This window comes from Heptranchias perlo, chromosome 13 (assembly GCF_035084215.1).
Source record: "Heptranchias perlo isolate sHepPer1 chromosome 13, sHepPer1.hap1, whole genome shotgun sequence".
Lineage (NCBI taxonomy): Eukaryota > Metazoa > Chordata > Chondrichthyes > Hexanchiformes > Hexanchidae > Heptranchias > Heptranchias perlo.
This window is the reverse complement of record NC_090337.1, coordinates 23305677-23331097: the sequence shown is the minus strand read 5'-3', so window position 1 is coordinate 23331097 and position 25421 is coordinate 23305677. Positions and strand designations below refer to the sequence as shown.

At 47.9% G+C, this 25421-nt stretch overlaps 1 protein-coding gene across 2 annotated transcripts in view; it reads right to left on the bottom strand.

The window, feature by feature from the left end:
• Positions 1-1340: 1340 nt before the first annotated feature.
• Positions 1341-25421, bottom strand: part of LOC137331386 (palmitoyltransferase ZDHHC19-like) — a 33187-nt gene continuing 9106 nt past the window's right edge. For both annotated transcript variants that reach the window (XM_067995154.1, XM_067995155.1), the window contains 5 exons: positions 25260-25362; positions 23795-23883; positions 15445-15508; positions 2367-2442; positions 1341-2176 (listed from right to left, as the gene is read on the bottom strand). In XM_067995154.1, coding sequence (XP_067851255.1) covers positions 2148-2176; positions 2367-2442; positions 15445-15508; positions 23795-23883; positions 25260-25362 — 361 coding nt within the window. In that variant the 3' untranslated portion in view covers positions 1341-2147. The remainder of the gene's footprint in view (positions 2177-2366; positions 2443-15444; positions 15509-23794; positions 23884-25259; positions 25363-25421) is intronic.

Sequence of the window (25421 nt, the reverse complement as noted above, 5' to 3'; positions counted from 1 at the left end):
TATACTACATCTACTGCATTCCTGTTAACTATTCAATCAGTCACTTCTTCAAAAAAATCAGCTTTGCCTTTAATAAATCCATGCTGGCTGTCCTTGATTAACTCATGCATTTCTAAATGCTCTCTAATTTTATCTTGACAATTGCCTAACATTTTCATTTGAAAGACACCCTCAGCGTAACCCGGTCGTTGGTGCTAGGTCACCAGAAAACTCTGGTGAATATTTGGGAATTACACACACATTTGGGATCCTGTAGTTGAGAAATGGAAAATTTTCCATGGATGCAACCTCGTCCCTCCCAGAAAAGTTTCATTAAGCTTCATGACCCCATAATTGTTTTTTTTGTTGCTCAAACTATAATAAAACTTTGAAAAGCTATTAATTCTAATTGACGAATGAAACATTCAAAAGGAAATAGCTGAAAAATATTTTAAAAGCTAGAAAGGGCCTTTTTCTGGAATAGGAAAGATTTTTGCTGGGGTATTCTACAGAGACCTGTTTAAAAAAAACACCAGAGCCTTGAATTTTGCAGTGGGATGCTCGTATATTTTTAATGACTTTATCTAAAATTCCTCTCTATGTGGAGCATTAATCCATTTACAATAAATGGATTGGCTATTACCCTACAGTGTAATTTAAGAATTCCTATGGCTCTGGGCACAAAGAACATGCGGGGCCCTGCCGCTAGGGTTGCCAACTCTGGTTGGCAGCATTCCTGGAGGTTTGATCATTTGACATTCTAACTTCATGACATCTGACCATGTGATGCTTGATCATATGACATCTGACCATGGGACACCTGATCACATGACATCGGATCACATGACTTCTATAAGAGTTATTGCATTTACCTTATAAAGGTCGGGTCCCCTGTAGTTGAGCATTTTTCCTTGTGGTTTCACGCCAGCAGCTGTTGTGCGAGAAGTTCCAAGAACCAGGAGGCCACCAGTGAGCAGGGATAGAAGAGAAACCGAGAGGGGGGAAGACGGGAAACTGAGGGTGGGGAAGAGGGGAAACCGAGGAACCCCCCCCCCCCATTTCAGAGTCCCATTTCAGAGACACTGCCGTTTCAGAGACAGCCCTTCCCCATTTCAGACCCCCCATTTCAAAGATCACCCAATTTCAAAGATCACCCCCATTTCAGAGACCCACCATTTCAGAGATCACTCCCCATGTTAGAGATACCCCCCGTTTCAAAGACACCACCCCCATATTTCAGAGACCCCCCTCAATTGCCGACACCCCCTCCCAATTCCCGACCCTCCATCTTTCTCCCGACTGCACTCTACGCGGTCGCGGCTCTCTGTGGGTGACATGCGGAGTTTGGGGGGGGGGGGGGGGGGGGGGGCGTATGCGGCGGGAAATTTAAATCGCTGATCTCCTGGCACTCAGTATAGGAACCCCCGATTCGAGTTAACTCCCGGTTATTCTGGGAGGGTTGGGAACCATACCCTCCGCATCCCCTACACAACCCCCGCCAATCCATTAAAACACAAACGTGTCGAAAAAGGCATGAAGAAATAGGCCCTTGGAATGTTTACATACAGCATTACTAATGAAGCAAATCATAATCACAATTTTAAAGGCTAAAATATTTTGATCCAGCGATTGTGTACAGTTTTTCTGCATTATGGTGCGTTTTACTGGGGGCCCCATATTTGACTGTTCATCCACCTCTGCCGACAAGAGGCCCCCTCTTGCAGATCCGTGATACGTGAGAGCAGTGACTTCTCACAAACTACTACATAGATTATATCTTAAAAATAATAGTTCGACATTTTCCACAAATACATCCGTGGATTTAATCTGAAATATCAACCAACTGGAAGATAAACTTTGGATTTTCCTGAAAGTAAAACATATTCTTTTCCCATTATTCTAAACCTTTACAGAAAGAAAGGTTTAAGGCTCATTTGCAGCAGTATTTTGTTTGTATTCTTCAAAACTGATCTTCCTGCTGTAGTTACAGAGTCCCACTCTGAGAAGTCATAGCAGAAATCTCAAACTCATGACCATTACAGAGATAAACACAAAATGCCAGACGTTCTTTCAGATACCCTGCCGTGCAGCTCAGTGAAGTGGCATCGTGGTGGAGAGGGATAGGTAGAATGTGAGCAGTACAGAAATACAAAGTGATCACTTTCAATTCAGTGTAGCCAATGTTCTGCTTTAATACCTAAAAAGATAAAAATGGATTTAAATCATGAGTTTCTATACTGCTGGAACGATTAATTTTGGTCATTGCTTTTAAATTCTGCACCAAAATATTGTGGGGTCACTGTGACCTAAAGGGTAAAAAGGAATAAAGAGTAAAACAATAATTTCATAGCATGGTTTTCAATATGTGTTAAATAAAACTACTGTACCTCGAGTCGCCTTTGTGGTAGTTTCCTTTTTCATTGCCTTTTTACTTGTAACTAGATTTTCAGCTTCCATGTCAGCCTATAAATGCAAGGAGAATGATTACTACCCACTCACCCATGTCTATCGATGGGGCGATGAAAATGTAGTTTCTTTTAACTCTTTAAAGACCATTTCTTGACATCACTTGTTAATCCAAACAACAGATATCACCTCTTACCTTTGATGGCTTCATTCCTAGTTCTTCAGCTATTAACATCCTTGGCCTGATTATTTCCTCTGATCTGAAATGGAACTCCCATGTCTCTCTCACTCCTAAAACCGACTCCAAAAAGATTGGTTTCCTCTTTTGTACCAAACTCTTCTTTTCCCCTAAACAACTTTTAACTCTCTATATAAAGTTCAGGTCTGCCCAAGACATAAATATTGCTTTAATATCTTGGGAGAATCTATGAACATCTCTCTCACACTCATAAGCAGCATACAAGAAAAGCTTTATCATCTGATAGACGATCCTTCTCTCTCCTCTAGCCTTCAGCTTTTTAGTTTGCAAATTTTTTTCTTTTTATCTATTTTATCAATATTACAATATTATGGTACAATGTCCTCCCAAATGGTTAGAAACCAATGTGAATGCGGTCAGCTCATTATAATTCTGCATAGCCCCAGGGGCAGATTTAGACACATATAGAGAGCACAGTAGCGGTGGGAGTGAAAATTGAAGAAATTTAAAGGGATACAGGGCTGTTCCATCTGCTACAAGGGTACCCATAGTTACCATACGCCAATAAGGATGGCACAATCAATAACAGGGCCTGTCTATTATAGCTTCATATGGGGCTCAACTTTAAAACCGACGTCCGGGTGCATTGGGGGGCGGGCAAAAACAATCGGGATCTTCTGGAGCGGGCAGGGATCCCGGCTCCAACACGCTGAAGAACACGCATAACCCAGAGTCACCTGGGTGCTGCGCCATTCCCAAACCCGGAAGTCCCGCCAGCAATAAAAGCCGTCGGGAAGGTATTTAAAACACTAAATCAAGTACTTAAAGTACTTGAAATGTATATAAATCCAATTAACTATGAGGCTAAGCGATTTCAACACTGCCTGTGCTGTGTGAAAAATGCCGTGGTGAAGGAGTCGTGTTTCAGCCAGCAACCATTTGGACATTTAAATGCCTGTTTGACAGATTGCGAAAAAAGCAGAGTTATTGCAGCAGGGCACTCAGTTTTCTCAGACATACTTTTGGCTGGGAGTTCCTTGTGTTTAGACTGAAAATTCATGGTTTCCACTCAGAATTGTTCTGATTACACATATTTACCAACTTTTTGGACCCCCTCAAACTGACACCATCAGGATTGGGAGGAAGGGGGCGGCGATGGCTCATGTACCTGTGCCACCATTCCACGAATGCAGGAGTTGGACTCCTCCATCCTCTGCGCGATTGTGGAGAGTGTGCCTGTTCCAGTATCCCGCAAATGTGCTGCTGTCCCTCGATCATTCTCCTTTTAAAGGATGGCCCCCCAGGTTCAGCATCTGTGTTCTGCTGAGCAGAGCCAGGAGAGGAGTGTGCCCTCTGATGCAGACTCTCCACAGCTGCCCCTGCCACTAGTGTTTGCTCATGCTCACTTGTGTGTGGTGACTCACTAGGTGCCAATCCAACTAACTGAGGACGAGGACCCACCGAGGTTTGAGTATCTGCGCTGGTGGATGGCTCACAAAGATGTGACGTGCGCCCTCAGAGGCTGGGACCTCCTCTGAGGAATCGTCCTCTCCTGCTACTGTGGTCGTTGAACGGCCTGCAAGAGAACAGAAGGCAATATTAAGCATCATCACAGATGTGTCACATTGCGATGAGCATACTGAGGTGTTCAACACGCCAAGCATTGTAAACATCAATTCATACTGTGTGTGATGAATGTTAGAGTTGTGTCACCAGACGTTTGTGAGGTACCAGTCTCGAGGGTGTGGCTGATCTCCAACGCCTCCTCCTCTGCGTCTGCGAGGACCACTATTTGTTGTGGCCCCCTCTCCGGTCCTCGCCCTCTCGCGTGCATTTTGTGCTCTCTTCTCCTAGAAAGGGATAAAGTACAGACGTGTGAGTGAGTGATGATGAAATGGTCAACCGATGAATACATTGGTTTGGGTGAGGCTGACCATGAAAGAGATGCATCAGAGGGTGAGTATGAGACAGAGACATCACATTGTATCAGGATTGGGGTGAGAGGTAGTGGTGGGGTGACAAATGGGGAGGTGAGGAAGTGCTCAGGAAGTGCAGGTAAGTTGAGGATGAACCTTGTGGGTGTGAGGAGTGATGTGATGGAGTAGTCTTGGCAGTGCAGAATGAGTTGGTGGGGGGGGGAGTGGGAAGGTTGATGTACACCACGGAATACAGGAGAGTCAGTAAGTGTACTCACTTTTGCTGACCTAGTTAGGTCATTGAAACGCTTCTTGCACTGGACCGAGGTGTGGGAGATGTTGCTGTTGCTGGTGACCTCTTCTGCCACCTTGAGCCAGGCCTTCTTGGTGGCAGAGGCAGGGCACTTCCTCTTGTCAGCCAGGTAAAACAGTTCTCTCCTCCTCCTCACCCCGGCCAGTGGCAGCTGAAGTGAGGCATTGTTAAATAAGAGATAGGAGCAGGAGTAGGCCATTCGGCCCCTCGAGCCTGCTCCGCCATTCAATGAGATCATGACTGATCTGATTTTTATCTCAACTCCACTTTCCCGCCTTTTCCCCGTATCCTTTGACTCCCTTGCTGATCAAAAATTTGTCTAACTCAGCCTTGAATGTATTCAATGACTCAGCCTCCACAGCTTTTTGGAGTAAAGAATTCCAAAGATTCACGACCCTCTGGGAGAAGAAATTCCTCCTCATTTCCGTCTTAAATGGGCGACCCCTTATTCTGAGACTATGCCCCCCTAGTTTTAGATTCCCCCATGAGGGGTAACATCCTCTCAGCATCCACCCTATCGAGTCCCCTCAGAATCTTGTATGTTTCAATAAGATCTCCTCTCATTCTTCTAAACTCCAATGAGTATAGACCCAACCTGTTCAATCTTTCCTCATAAGACAACCCTTCCATACCCAGAATCAACCGAGTAAACCTTCTCTGAACTGTCTCCAATGCAAGTATGTCCTTCCTTAAATAAGGGCACCAGAACTGTACAAGTACTCCAGGTGTGGTCTCACCAGCACCCTGTACAGTTGTAGCACAACTTCCCTGCTTTTATACTCCATACCCCTAGAAATAAAGGCCAATATTCCGTTTGCCTTCCGGATTACCTACTGCACCTGTATGTTGACTTTTTGTGTTTCATGTTCGAGGACGCCCAGATCCCTCTGTACCACAGCATTTTGTAGTATTTCTCCATTCAAATAATATTTTGCTTTTTTATTTTTCCTTCCAAAGTGGATGACTTCACATTTCCCCACATTATATTCCATCTGCTAAATTTTTGCCCATTCGCTTAACCTGTCAATATCCCTTTGCAGACACTTTGGGCTCGATTTTAGCAGGCCTGCGGGTTCCCAGTGGGTGGTCCTCCGGGAGCGTGGAAAACGCGGACGGCTAATCGTGTGCGCCCCCCGCGTGATCGCGGGATAATTGAACTGATTAAGCCCTGCTTCCGGGTTCTCCGCTCCCCAGCTGCGTGCCGGCCGGCTGCGCATGCGCAGTACCGTCGACGCGATGAAGGAGCTCCACTTAAAGGGGCAGTCTCCCAAAGCCCCTCCTGCTGCAATCAGTAGGCAAGACATGATGGCTCAACCCAGGGGAAAGGCTGCGCCACGTTTTTCGGACCTCGCGCTGCAGCTGATGCTGGAGGGCGCGAGGAGGAGGAGGGACACGCTGTTCCCTGCGGACGGACGCAAGTGCCCTGCCGCCGCCACCAGGAAGGCATGGGCAGAGTTGGCGGCGGAGGTCAGCAGCAGGGCCAACACCCCCAGGACATGGGAGCAGTGCCGCAAGCGGTTCAATGACCTCACTAGGTCCGGCAAGGTGAGTACACCAATGCACCCTCCCACAACCCGTCCCCACCATCACGCCAAACAGATCACAACCCCTCCTGCAGAGCCACCACAGCGCTCCCGCAGCAATCCTCACAGCCACTCACTCACCATCCTCGCCGTGCCCGCAAGTACCCACCGTCCCTGTCCCCACCCGAACACTACCACACACCCCAATCCCCATGCAATGGGATGGGCATGTGGCACACACATCCTCCCATCCATCTGCCCCACGCTCAACCCACCCACACCGATGCTCGATGCGTGTCACTATGCAATACGCACCCACTCACGCATCTGTGTTTTGCCTTGACAGGAGAAGAGAAGCAAGAACAACAGGGAAAGGGCACGCACCGGAGGTGGCCCGCCGCACGTGGTCGACCTGACAGACGCAGAGGTGGAGGCGCTCGACCTCGCCCGCACGCCACATTGCCTGTCTGTCGCTGCAGAAACGGCCGGTAAAGGAAAGCTGACACTCAACACCCATGATCGCGAGTGACTGTATCATCAACTGCCATCAGGCGCACCGTAACGTTGGTGCACATGCCTCATAGTGCCCTCTGTTCTCTTGCAGGGCCGTCTGCGAGCGCTGTGATTGAGGAGGGCGATTCCTCAGAGGACATGGCGGTCTCCGAGGGTGCATCGTCACATCTGAGCCAACCATCCACCAGCGCAGAGACACGCACCTCGGTGGGTCCCCCTCGCCAACTAGTTGGGGTAGCACTTGGTGATTCACCGCGCACGAGTGAGCATGAGCAGACCCTGGTGGCAGGGGCAGCCGCGGAGGGTCCGCGTCGGTGGGAGCACTCATCTCCAGGCTCTGCTCAGCCGGACCCAGATGCTGAACCCAGGGGGCCACCAGTGAAAAGGAGAGTCGTCGAGGGCCACCAGCTAATTGCCGAGGTACTGGGAGAGGTGCCGCGCGCATTGTCCACAATTGCGCAGGCGATGGAGGAGTCCAACTCCTGCATGCGGGCATTGGTGGCGCAGGCACAGGAGGGTACCGGCGACATAGTGTCGCGGGTAGGTGCGGGAGCATCTGCGGTGGAGGACAGGCTGGCCTCCCTCGAGCGTCACGCACAGCTCCACATCGAGTCCGTGCAGGCCCTGACAACGGCTGTACGGATTCAGGGTGAGCAACATTCTGCCGTCATAAACAGGCTGACGGATACACTAGGGGTGGCCTTGCAAGGCCTCACACATGCCATCCAAACTGCCGTCCAGCAGGGTGGAAGGGGTGATGTGGGCCGAGGCCACGAGAGGGATGATGGTGACCGGGGACATGGAAGCGGGGACGCTTCTCAAGGCGCCCCCACGTCCTACCCGTTGCCCCCCTCGCAACCAGTACCCGCAATGGTGCCTCCTCTCCAGGTGGCTGAGTCTGCCCCTGCCCCGGTGCAGGAGGAGCAGTCTGTGGAGGTGCCCTCACGGGCACCGAAACCCAGGGGCCATCCGCCCAAAGCATCTACCCGGTCAGGGCGAGAACAGGAGCAACCTGCCACTACCTCTGCTGGAGCCACAGGGGTAGCACCACGTAGGGGTACCCGCAAAAGAAATCCAAAGGCGTTATAAGCACAAAGGGAATGCACCAGGGTGTCTGTTAATTTGTACACGTTTTGTTTATAGTATTTCACATTGTACATATTAAACACGATCGTTCTCACCACTCCTGCCACCTCTCGTCCATTCTTCCGCGGCCTGTGCAATAGGTGCGTTCCGTGCAGCCCATCATGACGGCGAACACCTGCTGCCGCCCATTGGGCACACTGCTGTGGGTGCAGGAGTACTGGCAACACTCTTCAGTGGAGGGGGCTGGTATGGCCCCTCGCATGTGCAGGTGAGGAGATGCGAGCGCCTCGCACTGTCTGACTCTAGGAGAACCGTTGACGTATGAGTGCCTCCCTGGCCCGGCGACCATCCCGGTGAGTTGTGGTTCGGCGCATGGGTCGTCCACTATCCTCTGGCGCGTCCTCCTCCTCCTCCCCCTCCTCATCCTCCTCCTCCACCTCCTCCTCCTCGTCCTCATCACCGTCCTCAATGTGGGTGGCGGGTGTGGATGGGGCCTCCTCCAGCGGCACCCCTCTCTGTTGGGCCATGTTGTGCAGGGCACAGCAGACAACTATGATTCGTCCCACTCTGAATGGTGTGTATTGCAGCGCTCCCCCAGAACGATCAAGGCACCTGAAGCGCATCTTGAGCAGCCCTATGGTCTGCTCAATTGTAGACCTGGTAGCAGTGTGGCTGTCATTGTACTGACGCTCCGGCTCGGTGATGGGGTTCCTCAGAGGCGTCATGAGCCACGAGTGTAGGGGATACCTCTTGTCGCCGAGGAGCCAGCCGTTGCCGGCGTTGGGTGCGTGGAGGATGGGCGGGACGGCGGACTCCCTGAGGACGAAGGCATCGTGGCAGCTGCCAGGGTATCTGGCGCACACGTGTAGGAATCTCTGGCGGTGGTCACAGATGAGCTGGGCGTTCATGGAGTGATACCCCTTTCTGTTGATGAACAGCCCTGGCTCATGCGGAGGTGCCCGTATTGCGATGTGGGTGCAGTCGATTACACCCTGCACCCGTGGGAAGCCGGCCATGGCATGGAATCCAACCGCCCTCTCCATCTGGCTGCGCTCGTCCATGGCGAAGTTGATGTTGTGCGAAGCCCTGCGGAACAACCCATCGGTGACCTGCCTTATGCACTTGTGTGCAGAGGACTGACAGACCCCGGTGATGTCCCCGGTGGCACCCTGGAAGGATCCGGATGTGAAGAAGTTGAGGGCAGTGGTGACTTTGACGGCGACAGGTAAGAAGATGCTGCTTGGTCCATCAGGGAGCAGCTCGTCGTTAAGGAGGCTGCAGATGTCGGCGACTACCTGGTGAGTGACTCTGAGCCTACGTATGCACTGCTCCTCGGATAGGTCCATGAAGCTGAGCCTCGGTCTGTACACCCTGTGCGGAGGGTAGTGCCTCCTGCGACGCATCTCTGTCTGTGGTTGCCCTCCCTCCTGCTGTGCAGGTGGGTGTGCCACAGCACCGTGTTGGGGGGCTCCACGTCTCCGAGGCGGACGGCGTGGACTGCGAGGCTGCTGGGGCTGGTTATGCTGTTCGTCCTCCGAGGATGTCAACGCACCACCCATCTGGCAGGTGTTGGTCTGAGGGGTTGTGCAGGGTAGGTAGGTGGTTCCTCGCACTGGGGCTGCGGTTTCACGTCGGTCTGTCCTCTGGCTTGGCGGGGAGTGGTGGAGGGCAGGGGTTGCCCTACGTGACGCGGTGGCCTCCTGCGTGGGTGAGGGCTCTCCCACCCGCTGTGGAGTGCACCTTGGCAGCTGCCACAGGCTGCTGGCTGGAACACGACAGGTTGAAGGGAGACTGTTTCCCCCAGTGTGTGGAACACTCTGCCTTGAAGGTAAAATCCCACACTTCCTGTTTTGACAGCTGATTCAGCTCATTTAATGACCTCAACAAGCAAGGTAAGTACACTCAAGTGGAACCCCGCTGGCTTTAAGTGCCTGCGGGAATCCCACCAGCGGGGTCTGCGCACGCAGCCCCGCACGTCAGCGCGGCACCCGGAAGTGGCCGGGATCTCGGCGCGATCCGCTCCCGCAAGTGGAAATTGACATTTTGGAGCCCGCCCCGCCGATAACGCACAGGAAACCCGACGCTAAAATCGAGCCCTTTGTGTCCTCATTGCAACTTGCTTTTCCACCTATCTTTGTATCATCAGCAAATTTGGCCACAAGACACTCTGTTCCTTCATCCAAGTCATTGATATATATTGTAAATAATTGAGGCCCCAGCACTGATACCTGCAGCACCCCACTAGTTGCAGATTGACATTTTGAAAATGACCCTTTTATCCCGACTCTTTGTTTTCTGTTAGTTAGCCAATCCTCTATCCATGCCAGTATATTACCCCCAACACCATGAGCTCTTATCTTGTGCAGTAATCTTTTATGTGGTACCTTATCAAATGCCTTTTGGAAATCCAAATACACTGCATCCGTTGGTTCCCCTTTATCCACCCTGCCCGTTACTTCCTCAAAGAACTCTAATAAGTTTGTCAGACACGATTTCCCCTTCATAAAACCATGTTGACTCTCCTTGATTGTATTATGAGTCTCCAAATGTCCTGCTACTATTTCCTTAATAATGGATTCTAGCATTTTCCCAATGACAGATGTTAGGCTAACCGGTCTATAGTCCTGCTTTCTGTCTCCCTCCCTTCTTGAATAGGGGTGTTACGTTTGCGGTTTTCCAATCCGCTGGGACTTTTCCAGAATCTAGTGAATTCTGGAAGATTACAACCAATGCATCCACTATCTCTGTAGCCACTTCCTTTAAGACCCTCAGATGCAAGCCATCAGGTCCAGGGAGCTTGTCAGCCTTTAGACCCATTAGTTTACCAAGTACTTTTTCTCTAGTTGTTAGTGATTGTTTTTAGCTCCTCCCTTCCCTTTGCCCCTTGATTTTCGACTATTATTGGTATATTATTAGTGTCTTCGACTGTGAAGACAAAATACCTGTTCAATTCCTCTGCTATTTCCTTGTTTTCCATTATTATTTCCCCAGTCTCATCCTCTAATGGACCAATCTTTACCTGAGCTACCCTCTTCCTTTTTATATACTTGTAGAAGCTTTTACTGTCAGTTTTTATATTTCTTGCTAGTTTACTCTCATAATTTATTTTCTCCCTCTTTATTATTCTTTTAGTCATCCTTTGCTGGTTTTTAAAGTTTTCCCACTCTTCAGGCTTACCAGTAATCTTTGCCATGTTGTATGCTTTTTCTTTTAACCTGATACCATCCTTGACTTCCTTAGTTAGCCATGGTTGGTTCATCTTTTTTGTGGAGTCTTTCCTCCTCACAGGGATATATTTTTGTTGCAAGTCATAAAATATCTTTTCAAATGTTTGCCACTGCTTATCCACCATCACACCATCTAATCTGTTTACCCAGTCCACATTTAGCCAATTCCGCCCTCATTCCTTTACAATTGCCCTTATTTAAGTTTAATACAATAGTTTCAGACCCAAGATCCTCGCTCTCAAACTGGATGTCAAATTCTATCATGTTATGATCACTGCTTCCCAAGGGATCCTTTACTTTGAGATCATTAATTAATCCTGTTTCGTTACCCATTACCAGATCCAAAATGGCCTGTTGCCTGGTTGGTTCGCCGACGTATTGGTCTAAGAAACAGTCCCTAATACACTCTATGAACTCCTCCTCAGGGCTACTTTTGCCAAGACAAGGCTGAAGCGTTTGCAACCATCTTCAACCAGAAGTGCCGAGTGGATGATCCATCTCGGCCGCCTCCCGATATGCCCACCATCACAGAAGCCAGTCTTCAGCCAATTCGATTCACTCCACGTGGTATCAAGAAACGGCTGAGTGCACTGGATACAGCAAAGGCTATGGGCCCCGACAACATCCCGGCTGTAGTGCTGAAGACTTGCGCTCCAGAACTAGCTGCGCCTCTAGCCAAGCTGTTCCAGTACAGCTACAACACTGGCACCTACCCGACAATGTGGAAAATTGCCCAGGTATGTCCTGTCCACAAAAAGCAGGACAGATCCAATCCAGCCAATTACCGCCCCATCAGCCTACTCTCAATCATCAGCAAAGTGATGGAAGGTGTCGTTGACAGTGCTATCAAGCAGCACGACTCACCAATAACCTGCTCACCGATGCTCAGTTTGGGTTCCGCCAGGACCACTCGGCTCCAGACCTCATTACAGCCTTGGTCCAAACATGGACAAAAAAGCTGAATTCCAGAGGTGAGGTGAGAGTGACTGCCCTTGACATCAAGGCAGCATTTGACCGAGTGTGGCACCAAGGAGCCCTAGTAAAATTGAAGTCAATGGGAATCAGAGGGAAAATTCTCCAGTGGCTGGAGTCATACCTAGCACAAAGGAAGATGGTAGTGATTGTTGGTCGCCAATCACCTCAGCCCCAGGACATTGCTGCAGGAGTTCCTCAAGGCAGTGTCCTAGCCCAAACATCTTCAGCTGCCTCATCAATGACCTTCCCTCCATCATAAGGTCAGAAATGGGGATGTTCGCTGATGATTGCACAGTGTTCAGTTCCATTTGCAACCCCTCAGATAGTGAAGCAGTCCGAACCCGCATGCAGCAAGACCTGGACAACATCCAGGCTTGGGCTAATAAGTGGCAAGTAACATTCGCGCCAGACAAGTGCCAGGCAATGACCATCTCCAACAAGAGAGTGTCTAACCACCTCCCCTTGACATTCAACGGCATTACCATCGCCGAATCCCCCACCATCAACATCCTGGCAGTCACCATTGACCAGAAACTTAACTGGACCAGCCATATAAATACTGTGGCTACAAGAGCTGGTCAGAGGCTGGGTATTCTGCGGCGAGTGACTCACTTCCTGATTCCCCAGAGCCATTCCACCATCTACAAGGCACAAGTCAGGAGTGTGATGGAATACTCTCCACTTGCCTGGATAAGTGCAGCTCCAACAACACTCAAGAAGCTCAACACCATCCAGGACAAAGCAGCCCGCTTGATTGGCACCCCATCCACCACCCTAAACATTCACTCCCTTCACCACCGGCGCACAGTGGCTGCAGTGTGTACCATCCACAGGATGCACTGCAGCAACTCGCCAAGGCTTCTTCGGCAGCACCTCCCAAACCAGTGACCTCTACCACCTAGAAGGACAAAAGCAGCAGGTGCATGGGAACAACACCACCTGCACGTTCCCCTCCAAGTCACACACCATCCTGACTTGGAAATATATCGCCGTTCCTTCATCGTCGCTGGGTCAAAATCCTGGAACTCCCTTCCTAACAGCATTGTGGGAGAACCTTCACCAGAGGGACTGCAGCGGTTCAAGAAGGCGGCTCACCACCACCTTCTCAAGAGCAATTAGGGATGCGCAATAAATGCCGGCCTCGCCAGCGACGCCCACATCCCATGAACGAATCAAAAAAAAATCTGATTTGTCCAATCTATGTGAAAGTTAAAATTGCCCATGATTATTGCATTACCTTTCTTACAAGCCCCCCTTATTTCCTGATTAATATTTTGCCCTACAGTGTAGCTACTGTTAGGGGGCCTATATACTACTCCCACCAGTGATTTCTTTCCCTTGCTATTTCTTACCTCCACCCAAATTGATTCGATATCTTGATCTTCTGAGCCAAGATCATTTCTCACTTTTATACCAATTTCATCCTTTATTAACAGAGCTGCCCCACCACCTTTACCATTTTTCCTATCCTTCTGAAATGTTAAATAACCCTGAATATTTAGCTCCCAACCTTGGTCACCTTGCAACCACGTCTCTGTAATCGCCACGAGATCATACCCATTTGTTTCTATTTGTGCCGTCAATTCATCTATGTTATTAATAATGTTGTGCGCATTCAGATAAAGAACCTTTAATTTTGTCTTTTTACCTTTCTTTCCTACCCCGGCCCCATTTGCTAGTGCACTCTTATGTTTGTGCACTCTGTCTCTTCCTGACACACTCTGTTTATCATTATCCCCATCACTTTCCTGTACTACTTCCTTGTCTTTTCTCTTTATCAATCTAAACTTCGCCCCACCTGAGCAACCCCCCCTCCCCATTAATCTTGGAGCAGCCTTGCCCCTGTGCTGCCCCATTGTGTCTTTTGGAATTTGCTCCAGCAAAAGCCATTGGAGCAATGTCCCTTTAAATCCAGATGCTCCAGCAGACAGCCTGTCATGTGGGTTCACAGTCTGCTCACTGCGCAGCTTTCTGACGTCAAAACCGGAAGCCACGTTAAGGGCCACCAATTGAGTCACCATCGCATGGGGAAAGGTAAGTTTTTGTTATCCGGGTTTGCCATGCGCCCATTGACCCCGCCCCCCCCGCCTCGCAGCCATCCCACCGCCCTTTTAAAATCGAGCCCAGGGTCTCTTGGGTTTACCTGATTTACACTCAGTGTACCCAAGCAGAAAATCCATGCCCTGGTCTCTTGCTGCAATTTGTCCTTTTCTCAGACCTCGAAACAATGGAACGAAGTGTGGTGTCACCAAACCATTAATTTTTAATTGGGTCTCATCTTCTCATCCTACTCTTTTCAATCTTGGTGGTGTCCAATGCTTTCGAGCTTGGCCCTTCACCTTGGCTCCTCAATAAATAAAATCCTTACTTCGGGAAGCATCAGTTAAATCCTGTAACTCAACTAAATCCATCAATCTATACTATTAAAATAATTGCGCTCTCCCCCACTGTATTATTATATGAAGACTGATTGGTTTTTGTCACTTTGATAAAGAATCATAAGAAATGAAGCTCGATGAAGCTAATGCCGGAAAAAATTAAATAAGTCAGAGAAATTCTACACCATGCTCTTTTCAAGCACACTGTTTTTGAAATCCTGCATTAAAATGTATTTCCTGAAAGTTAAAAAATGAAAATGAAGCTTTTGATGTGCTTCAAAAACAATGTGAAGCTCCAACGTGCCGTGACAGATAAAGTCTGTCTCAGTAAACACTGCGTGTTGCAGCACCAGCTGAATCCTTGACTTTATTTAATTATTTTATGAAGTGTTTCTGCAGTCCCATTTTTGATTGTTTATTTTCCGGAGGGGGATGAGGGGAAGGAGTTAGGATCTGGGTTTTCTGCCCCAGAATTTCACTAATTTTAGGAGTCAGCTGGCTACCATGAAAATGAACTGTGGAATATTTTAGCACAGATGCTGCATTTATACTGTAGTTATAGAGCTGAGTCAAGTATCAATTCCAACCAGGCAGTATTGCCTTTATATGGCATCAACTGCAATCCTCTTCCACAGGAGAAAGCTTCTGTCATCTTTGATCTCAGCGGAATTCCTTTTACGTGACCCAGTGAGAAAACCATTGGGAACAACCATTATAATTCAACTGTCTAAAAATCATATTCAACTTGTTTGCCATCTTATTCATTGAATCTATGTCACTAAGTGATACGCATATTTCTATCACAATAGCGAACAATTAAGTGAGGCCATTATACTTGTGTATTCTTTTATAAATATGTTTGTATGTTATGTGTAGAAATGTGTGTGTATGTTACATTCTGCAGTATGTGTGTGTGAGTTTTCACTAACCTGCTGTGCACCTCTCTTCCTCGATGTCCTTTTTGTTTCCAGTTTCTCAAGTGATCCAAGATACCTGAAGGATTAGACCAAACAGTAACCAATTAAACAACAGCCACTCCAGGTTGGACCAGACTGCAGTATCTTCCAATGTGTTCCACAATTCTCCATAACCCCTACAAATTAAAAATATTCAACTTGTTTAATTCTTTGAATAACAGTATCCCTCGAAATTCCTGTTCCCCCGGGGCTTACTGATTTTGTACGGTTTCAGCTCATGCGCTGTGATGCCTGAAAACACACCAATACACAGCTACTCAGACAATAGGAATGCCTTTATTACTATGATATTTGAAATATGGTTAGTATTTATGACAATATGCAACATATGAATTTATGGCTAAGAATTGGATGAAAGGTTATAGGAATAAATTTGCACACAGATGATCAAATACTCTTCAAAGCATTATAGCCCCGATTTTAGCTCGGGCCAAGGCGGACAGCAAACCCTCCCAACCTCAGCAGCGTGAGGTTAGGGAGATTTGAACTCCCGGGCCTCATCTGCATAGCCTCAGTCAGTCTGCCACCCAAAACTGGCATGAAGCAGCAGCTGGATTGAAGGAATGGTCCCAGGTGTTCAGGTAGGTTGCAGGCAGGAGGTTCGAGAGGGCCTCACGATCGGAGGAAAGGGGAAGTCCGGGGCATGGGAGGCCTAAACTTTCCTTTTGGGGCCCAGAGAAGCACTCCTGCTCCTCTGGGCCCCAAAAGGAAAGTCAAAAGAAGTAAAAAAAACTTATCTTTTTGTGCTTCTTCTGGCTTTGGCTACTCTTTCCACAAGATCACCCTGGCTTCCCCAAATAGGCCTCTGGTTAAAATAACAGTCTGGTCCCAATATTGTAATTGGAGCCCAATCTGCATATTTAAAGAAAGAACTCGCCAGTTGCTTGCTCAGAAGAGTAGGTTAAAATTGGATCCTGCGGAATTGGTGTGGGACGTCGGCTGGTGGGGAGTCAGCAGGTAAGTCCCATGAACGATTTTAACTGCCTGCCCACCTGGTTTCCGCCGAGTGCGTCGGGTTAAAATCGCTACTTATGATTCTTGCTCTTTTGGCGCTATAATGTCTCATCTGTGGAATAAAAGTGATCAGGATTGAATAATGTTAGGTTGTAAAGTTTGACCGGTTCACTAGAGATTTTGCTTCCTTGCTTTCAGGGTTAATGAAGCAACATTTTAGAGCATGTCCCTGTTTGAAGCTTTACCTGTTGTTAATAGAATCATAGAATCATAGAAAGTTACGGCACAGAAGGAGGCCATTCGGCCCATCGTGTCTGTGCCGGCCGAAAATGAGCTATCCAGCTTAATCCCACTTTCCAGCACTTAGTCCGTAGCCCTGTAGGTTACGGCACTTCAAGTGCACATCCAAGTACTTTTTAAATGATTTGAGGGTTTCTGCCTCTACCACCCTTTCAGGCAGTGAGTTTCAGACCCCCACCACCCTCTGGGTGAAAAAATTTCTCCTCAGCTGCCCTCTAATCCTTCTACCAATTACTTTAAATCTATGCCCCCTGGTCACTGACCCCTCTGCTAAGGGAAGTAGTTCCTCCCTATCCACTCTTTCTAGTCCCGTCATAATTTTATATACCTCAATTAAATCTCCCCTCAGCCTCCTTTGTTCCAAAGAAAACAATGCAGCCTATCCAATATTTTCTCATAGCCAAAATTCTCCAGCCCTGGCAACATTCTCGTAAATCACCTCTGTATCCTCTCAACGCAATCACATCTTTCATGTCATGTGGTGACCAGAACAGTGTGCAGTACTCAAGCTGTGGCCTAACCAATGTTTTACACAGTTCTAGCATAACTTCCCTGCTCTTATAATCTATGCCTCGGCTAATAAAGGAATGTATCCCGTACGCCTTATTAAACATCTTATCTCCTTGTCCTGCTACCTTCAGGGATCTGTGGACATGCACTCCAAGGTCCCTTTGTTCCTCTACACCTCTCAGTACCTCCCATTTATTGTGTACTCCCTTGCCTTGTTTACCCTCCCCAAATGCATTACCTCACACTTCTCTGGATTGAATTTTGTTTGCCACTTTTCTGCCCACCTGACCAGTCCATTGATATCTTCCTGCAGTCTACAGCTTTCCTCATCACTATCAACCACACGGCCAATTTTTGCATCATCTGCAAACTTCTTGATCAAGCCCCCCACATTCAAGTCCAAATCATTAATATATATCACAAAAAGCAAGGGACCTAGTACTGAGCCTTGCGGAACCCCACTGGAAACAGCCTTCCAGTCGCAAAAAAACCCGTCAACCATTACCCTTTGCTTCCTGCCACTGAGCCAATTCTGGATCCAACTAGCCACTTTCCCTTGGATCCCATGGGCTTTTACTTTTTTGACCAGTCTGCCAAGTGGGACCTTGTCAAAAACATTGCTAAAATTCATGTACATCAAACGCGTTACCCTCATCGACCCTACTTGTTACCTTCTCAAAAAATTCAATCGCGTTAGTCAGACACGACCTCCCCTTAACAAATCCATGCTGACTGTCCTTGATTATCCTGGAAAATCACCACCTTCAGCAGATTAAATAAATGAAGAGATTCCAAATCAGCATAATATGTATAATACAGCTCTTTTATTTGCTATTCTTTTCACTCTTGGGAATTTCTGGACCCTTTCTTTTTCCACCCAACTCTCTCCCCTTGCAAGTGTTCCCCCTCAACTAATTGCAGAGGAGAGCTCGATTGGTGATCTTTTGACCACTGGCAATACTGCCAATCGGTCAGCTGCCAAAATGCAAACAAGAGCAGTCAGTAAAGGCACCACATCTGATTCACTTTCCCTTGTAGGAGGTCCCTGGACTCTATTCAGTGTCTTCCTCTCAGTGCAACTGAAATCAGAACTTCAGTGTTTATTGTATAACGCTGACTGGTGTTATGTCAGATTGCACAAGCAATATACTGGCCCTGCAATTCCTCTGGAGTTTCACCAATCTCCTGCTGTAATTCTGGCAGGAGACCAGTGGAACCAGCAGGAAACAGCAGAAACCTAGTTATTTGGGGTCTGTGCCATTTCCAGGAATTTTGTAATTGCCTCTTAAGATAAATGACAGCTGGAGGTGAAGTGAGTGTTGGGGACTTCCTAAGCCATGAGTTTCTGCTTCTCTGGCTGTATGGGGACTCTTGGTATCAGTGGAGGCCGGTATGCAGAGTAAGTGTAGGCACACCAGCCTCCAAAGGGTATATCTGGATCACACCTGTGGGGTCTAGGCCAAAAAGGTAGTCTGCACCCCTGAAGCAAGGAACATTTAAAAACATGTTTCCAGATCTTCCCCTTGCTCAGGGAGTTGAGAGGCAAGTGACTGATGTTGGGGAAGGAGGGGGGGGGCAGCGGGGAAAATGCCAAAGATTTTGTGGGCATGAATCAGGCAGGTGCCAAGGCTTACATCTGCCTGCCCCATGACAATTAGTTAGCCTCCCATTGAGCCTGCAAACCATGGGACTATGTCCTGAGGAATTTCGAGGACACTATTACAATAATAATGGAAATCAAAACTTAGAGACATATTGTAGAGTGGAGGGAGGACATTACATCATTTCTTATTTTATCACATGTACCTGACATCAGGGAGCCAGTGCAATTGTGGAAAAAGGGAACCAAACTTGCACCCCACACTCCAAGCAACTGCACATAGTTTCCTTTCTCAAAATAAATCTTAAGAACTTTTTTTTTAAAATTCGTTCACGGGATGTGGGCGTCGCTGGCAAGGCCGGCATTTATTGCCCATCCCTAATTGCCCTCGAGAAGGTGGTGGTGAGCCGCCTTCTTGAACCGCTGCAGTCCGTGTGGTGAAGGTTCTCCCACAGTGCTGTTAGGAAGGGAGTTCCAGGATTTTGACCCAGCGACAATGAAGGAACGGCGATATATTTCCAAGTCGGGATGGTGTGTGACTTGGAGGGGAACGTGCAGGTGGTGTTGTTCCCATGCGCCTGCTGCCCTTGTCCTTCTAGGTGGTAGAGGTCGCGGGTTTGGGAGGTGCTGTCGAAGAAGCCTTGGCGAGTTGCTGCAGTGCATCCTGTGGATGGTGCACACTGCAACCACAGTGCGCCGGTGGTGAAGGGAGTGAAGGTTTAGGGTGGTGGATGGGGTGCCAATCAAGCGGGCTGCTTTATCTTGGATGGTGTCGAGCTTCTTGAGTGTTGTTGGAGCTGCACTCATCCAGGCAAGTGGAGAGTATTCCATCACACTCCTGACTTGTGCCTTGTAGATGGTGGAAAGGCTTTGGGGAGTCGGGAGGTGAGTCACTCGCCGCAGAATACCCAGCCTCTGACCTGCTCTCGTAGCCACAGTATTTATATGGCTGGTCCAGTTAAGTTTCTGGTCAATGGTGACCCCCAGGATGTTGATGGTGGGGGATTCGGCGATGGTAATGCCGTTGAATGTCAAGGGGAGGTGGTTAGACTCTCTCTTGTTGGAGATGGTCATTGCCTGGCACTTATCTGGCACGAATGTTACTTGCCACTTATCAGCCCAAGCCTGGATGTTGTCCAGGTCTTGCTGCATGCAGGCTCGGACTGCTTCATTATCTGAGGGGTTGCGATGGAACTGAACACTGTGCAGTCATCAGCGAACATCCCCATTTCTGACCTTATGATGGAGGGAAGGTCATTGATGAAGCAGCTGAAGATGGTTGGGCCTAGGACACTGCCCTGAGGAACTCCTGCAGCAATGCCCTGGGGCTGAGATGATTGGCCTCCAACAACCACTACCATCTTCCTTTGTGCTAGGTATGACTCCAGCCACTGGAGAGTTTTCCCCCTGATTCCCATTGACTTCAATTTTACTAGGGCTCCTTGGTGCCACACTCGGTCAAATGCTGCCTTGATGTCAAGGGCAGTCACTCTCACCTCACCTCTGGAATTCAGCTCTTTTGTCCATGTTTGGACCAAGGCTGTAATGAGGTCTGGAGCCGAGTGGTCCTGGCGGAACCCAAACTGAGCATCGGTGAGCAGGTTATTGGTGAGTAAGTGCCGCTTGATAGCACTGTCGACGACACCTTCCATCACTTTGCTGATGATTGAGAGTAGACTGATGGGGCGGTAATTGGCCGGATTGGATTTGTCCTGCTTTTTGTGGACAGGACATACCTGGGCAATTTTCCACATTGTCGGGTGGATGCCAGTGTTGTAGCTGTACTGGAACAGCTTGGCTAGAGGCGCAGCTAGTTCTGGAGCACAAGTCTTCAGCACTACAGCTGGGATGTTGTCGGGGCCCATAGCCTTTGCTGTATCCAGTGCACTCAGCCGTTTCTTGATATCACGTGGAGTGAATCGAATTGGCCGAAGACTGGCTTCTGTGATGGTGGGGATATCGGGAGGAGGCTGAGATGGATTATCCACTCGGCACTTCTGGCTGAAGATGGTTGCAAACGCTTCAGCCTTGTCTTTTGCACTCACGTGCTGGACTCCGCCATCATTGAGAATGGGGATGTTTGCAGAGCCTCCTCCTCCCGTTAGTTGTTTAATTGTCCACCACCATTCACGACTGGATGTGGCAGGACTGCAGAGCTTTGATCTGATCCGTTGGTTGTGGAATCGCTTAGCTCTGTCTATAGCATGTTGCTTCCGCTGTTCAGCATGCATGTAGTCCTGAGTTGTAGCTTCACCAGGTTGGCACCTCATTTTTAGGTACGCCTGGTGCTGCTCCTGGCATGCTCTTCTACACTCCTCATTGAACCAGGGTTGATCCCCTGGCTTGTTGGTAATGGTAGAGTGAGGAATATGCCGGGCCATGAGGTTACAGATTGTGCTGGAATACAATTCTGCTGCTGCTGATGGCCCACAGCGCCTCATGGATGCCCAGTTTTGAGCTGCTAGATCTGTTCTGAATCTATCCCATTTAGCACGGTGGTAGTGCCACACAACACGTTGGATGGTGTCCTCAGTGCGAAGACGGGATTTCTTCTCCACAATGACTGTGCGGTGGTCACTCCTACCAATACTGTCATGGACAGATGCATTTGCGACAGGTCGATTGGTGAGGACGAGGTCAAATAAGTTTTTCCCTCGTGTTGGTTCGCTCACCACCTGCCGCAGGCCCAGTCTAGCAGCTATGTCCTTCAGGACTCGGCCAGCTCGGTCAGTAGTGGTGCTACCGAGCCACTCTTGGTGATGGACATTGAAGCCCCCCACCCAGAGTACATTTTGTGCCCTTGCTACCCTCAGTGCTTCCTCCAAGTGGTGTTCAACATGGAGGAGGACTGATTCATCAGCTGAGGGAGGACGGTAGGTGGTAATCAGCAGGAGGTTTCCTTGCCCATGTTTGACCTGATGCCATGAGATTTCATGGGGTCCAGAGTCAATGTTGAGGACTCCCAGGGCCACTCCCTCCTGACTGTATATCACTGTACCGCCACCTCTGGTGGGTCTGTCCTGCCGGTGGGACAGGACATACCCAGGGATGGTGATGGAAGAGTCTGGGACGTTGGCTGAAAGATATGATTCTGTGAGTATGGCTATGTCAGGCTGTTGCTTGACTGGTCTGTGGGACAGCTCTCCCAATTTTGGCACAAGTCCCCAGATGTTGGTGAGGAGGACCTTGCAGGGTCGACTGGGCTTGGTGTTTTGCCGTTGTCGTGTCCGGTGCCTAGTGGTCCGATGCCGGGTGGTCCGTCCGGTTTTATTCTTTTTATGACTTTTCGTAGCGAGATTTTACAACTGAGTGGCTTGCTAGGCCATTTCAGAGGGCAATTAAGAATCAACCACATTGCTGTGGGTCTGGAGTCACATGTAGGCCAGACCGGGTAAGGGCGGCAGGCTTCCTTCCCTAAAGGACATTAGTGAACCAGATGGGTTTATTACGACAATCCGGTAGTTTCATGGCCATCATTACTGATACTAGTATTTTAATTCCAGATTTTATTTTAATTAATTGAATTTAATTAATTGAATTTAAATTCGCCAGCTGCCGTGGCGGGATTTGAACTCATGACTCTGGATTTAGTCCGGGCCTCTGGATTACTAGCCCAGTAACATAACCACTATGCTACCGTATCATTGAATACCCACCAGACCAGCTCCTCTCATAGACCATGCACAGTCGACCATGTTATGTACTTTCCCTCCATACATTTAATCTCATCATGGAAAGTTCTGAATTAATACTCTCTACTCCCCAAAGGTTTAGGGTTTCTACAATTATCCTCTGTGCTCCTGGGATAAAATTAACTCCTTATTGTTATCTAGTGACTCCTGCTCAAAGACGTGCATTGTATGGGCACCAGTTAAAAACCAATTTAGCTTTAACTGTGTTGCTCGCTGTGGTTGAATATGCTGCTGGCACTCACTGTCTAGGTTCACACATGAAGACTAGGATTTGAGTGAAATACTGGAGAGTGACTGGCACTCGTAGCCCAGCAAGTGACACTACCTCTCGGAAAAAAGTAGGGGTAAACAGTTGCGCTGAAGAATACCAGCTCCAGGTACTTTAATTAGTAAGAGAACCTAGAGAGGCAATCTTTGATCCACTTCACTGTCTGTCTGAATGTTGATTAACTTGTATTACTTTTCTGAAATCACAATGATTACTTGCAGTTCCTCATTAAACACAGCAGAAGGTTCATAGAAGCAGGACTGGCTGAAGGATTTGCCTGTCGGGAAGGGTTGGGATTTCTGGAATTTGTGTGGGATGTGGTATGTTTGGTCTGCAAGTCTGAATTGGCCCTTCTGCATTTTCCTGCGTCTGGCGGCTCCATTCTTCCAGTTGCACTCCCAGATCCCCTTCAGGCTCTCTGTCAATATGGATATGGATGCGGTGAACGGGGAAAAGAGGCAAAACTAAGCCAACAGAATTTATTTGGGGTGAGTTTCCTTGGAGGTTCTCCCACTCGTGCACCGGAACTTCAGTAGAAGAGCTGCGGAAACTCAGGAAAAACGGTGTGAACTTTATGCCATTTTTCCGGGGTTTGCACGGCTCTTCCGCCAAAGCTACGGTGGACGAGCAGGGGAATCCCTGCGGAAGTTCACCCCCATTGTGCCAATATATGGTCCCCCAACTACTGCATAAGCAAAAAGTAACATTTCATCTATATGTAAACCCATGTAAAGCACAATAACTGATTTATTCTGGAAACATTTTTTGGACAGATTTTGAGGGGACTGATGGAACGTATGTCCATGGAGTTTCACCTCTATATTTGCTGACAAGTATATCTATGTACACAACTTAATAGCTAATAAATTTTAGGATATAAAGAATTTTTGTATAGAAATTGCATTGTGCTTTTTGGTGTAGATATCGACAATATAAAAGAAAGTGACAAGTCTTTAGTTTTCACAGTGATAAACTCACCTGGGCACAATGGGACCACACAGCATGTTGAAGAAGTTTTTCTTCCAGCCATGTGTGAAGGGATTTGGCTTATCCTCCTCCTCACAGCGCTGTCAGGAGAAATAAAAAATGTCATTGCTTTATGCAGCAGAATTAATTTACAATAAAATTAACAAATGGCATAGTTTGGTGGGACAATGGGGTCCTGATTTTTCCCAGCTTTCTTCGGGGTGGGGGGGTGCAGGGGTGCGGGGGCTGAAGAGTAAAATTGGTTGATAAGGCATTGTGCCAAATGCCCGTCCCTAACAAAACATTTTCATCTGGAAGTGAGCTGGGTGGCCAGAAGCACCCATGCAAATACTGCCTGACACTTTCCTCTGCTGATGACTGTCCATTGCTAAAAATGCCAGCAGATAAGATGCACTTAACATCTAGGCAGCTGCCAACAGGCAGATCTGAATTTAAATATCCTTAATGGGGTATTGTAATTGAACCATAGAAGTTTACACCACAGAAGTATCTGCGCCGACTCTTTCCTGGAGCAATCCAAAACTAATACCACTGCCCCACACTCTCCAGAGTCTCGTAACTTTCTCTGCTTCCAATATTTATCCAATTTTCCCTTAAAAGGAGCAATGGTCTCTGCCTCAACCAATCCTTGTGGCAAAACATTCGCCTGAACTTTCAATTTCACTGGGGGTATAAAACGGACAATATCAGATTGGCCATTGAAGTCAATGGAAAGAAAAACCGGGAGGGTGTTTAACGGATGGCCAAGTCGATACCACCCATTCCATGTCCCTACAATCCTCTGTGTAGAGAAATTTCTCCTAATCTTTGACCTCATTCTTAATGATAATTTTAAATGGATGTCTGCTCATCATCAACTCTCCAACCTGAAATAATATTCTTTCCCTAATCAATATATCAAAACTCTTCATAATTTCATAAATTCTATTAAATCTTCTCTTAGCCTTGACTTTAAATTTTTTTTACGGCAGCCTACGATACCAGCAATGTTTGCAATTGAAAGGCAGGTATCTAGATAGCTGTTTGGTGATGAAAACTATCCTCTCCAGCAGTGGCTGATGGCCCCAGTTCAATTCTCCAGGGCTCCTGTGGAGGGGCATACCAGCTTCCAATAATACGCTGGCTCACTGTGGAGGTGGGGAAGCAGGAACTCCTGGAGGAAGAAGTCCCCGTCTGCAGCTTCCCCTCCTCAGTGTCATTGGCATTATAATACAGATGGAACGCTGACTGTCAGCAGAGTCCAAGCGTAACTGGGTCACTGCCTTTTTCTAATGGTTTCCGCCAGTGTTACAGCAGGAGTCTGGCATAACCTTTGAGTAAATTGGGGCCAGTGAAGGAGTTTGGACAAAAAGCACAGTGAATAAAGCTGGAAAAGTTACTATATGATCAGCTGTAGTAACATTTGAAGAGATTATTTAGTTTGCATAATCTCTGTCACTTTTATTTTATGTTTTACCTCTTCAGACATGGTTTCTCCCAACACAATGAGTTCAATATGAGCTCCAAACAGGAAAAGCACTGGAAAGAGGAAAAAAGCAATCGGAACTATTACAGCGTAACTGGGAGTTATTATTAAGGAAAGCTCATTTTTGTAAAGCATGGACAAAACTTATAGCTA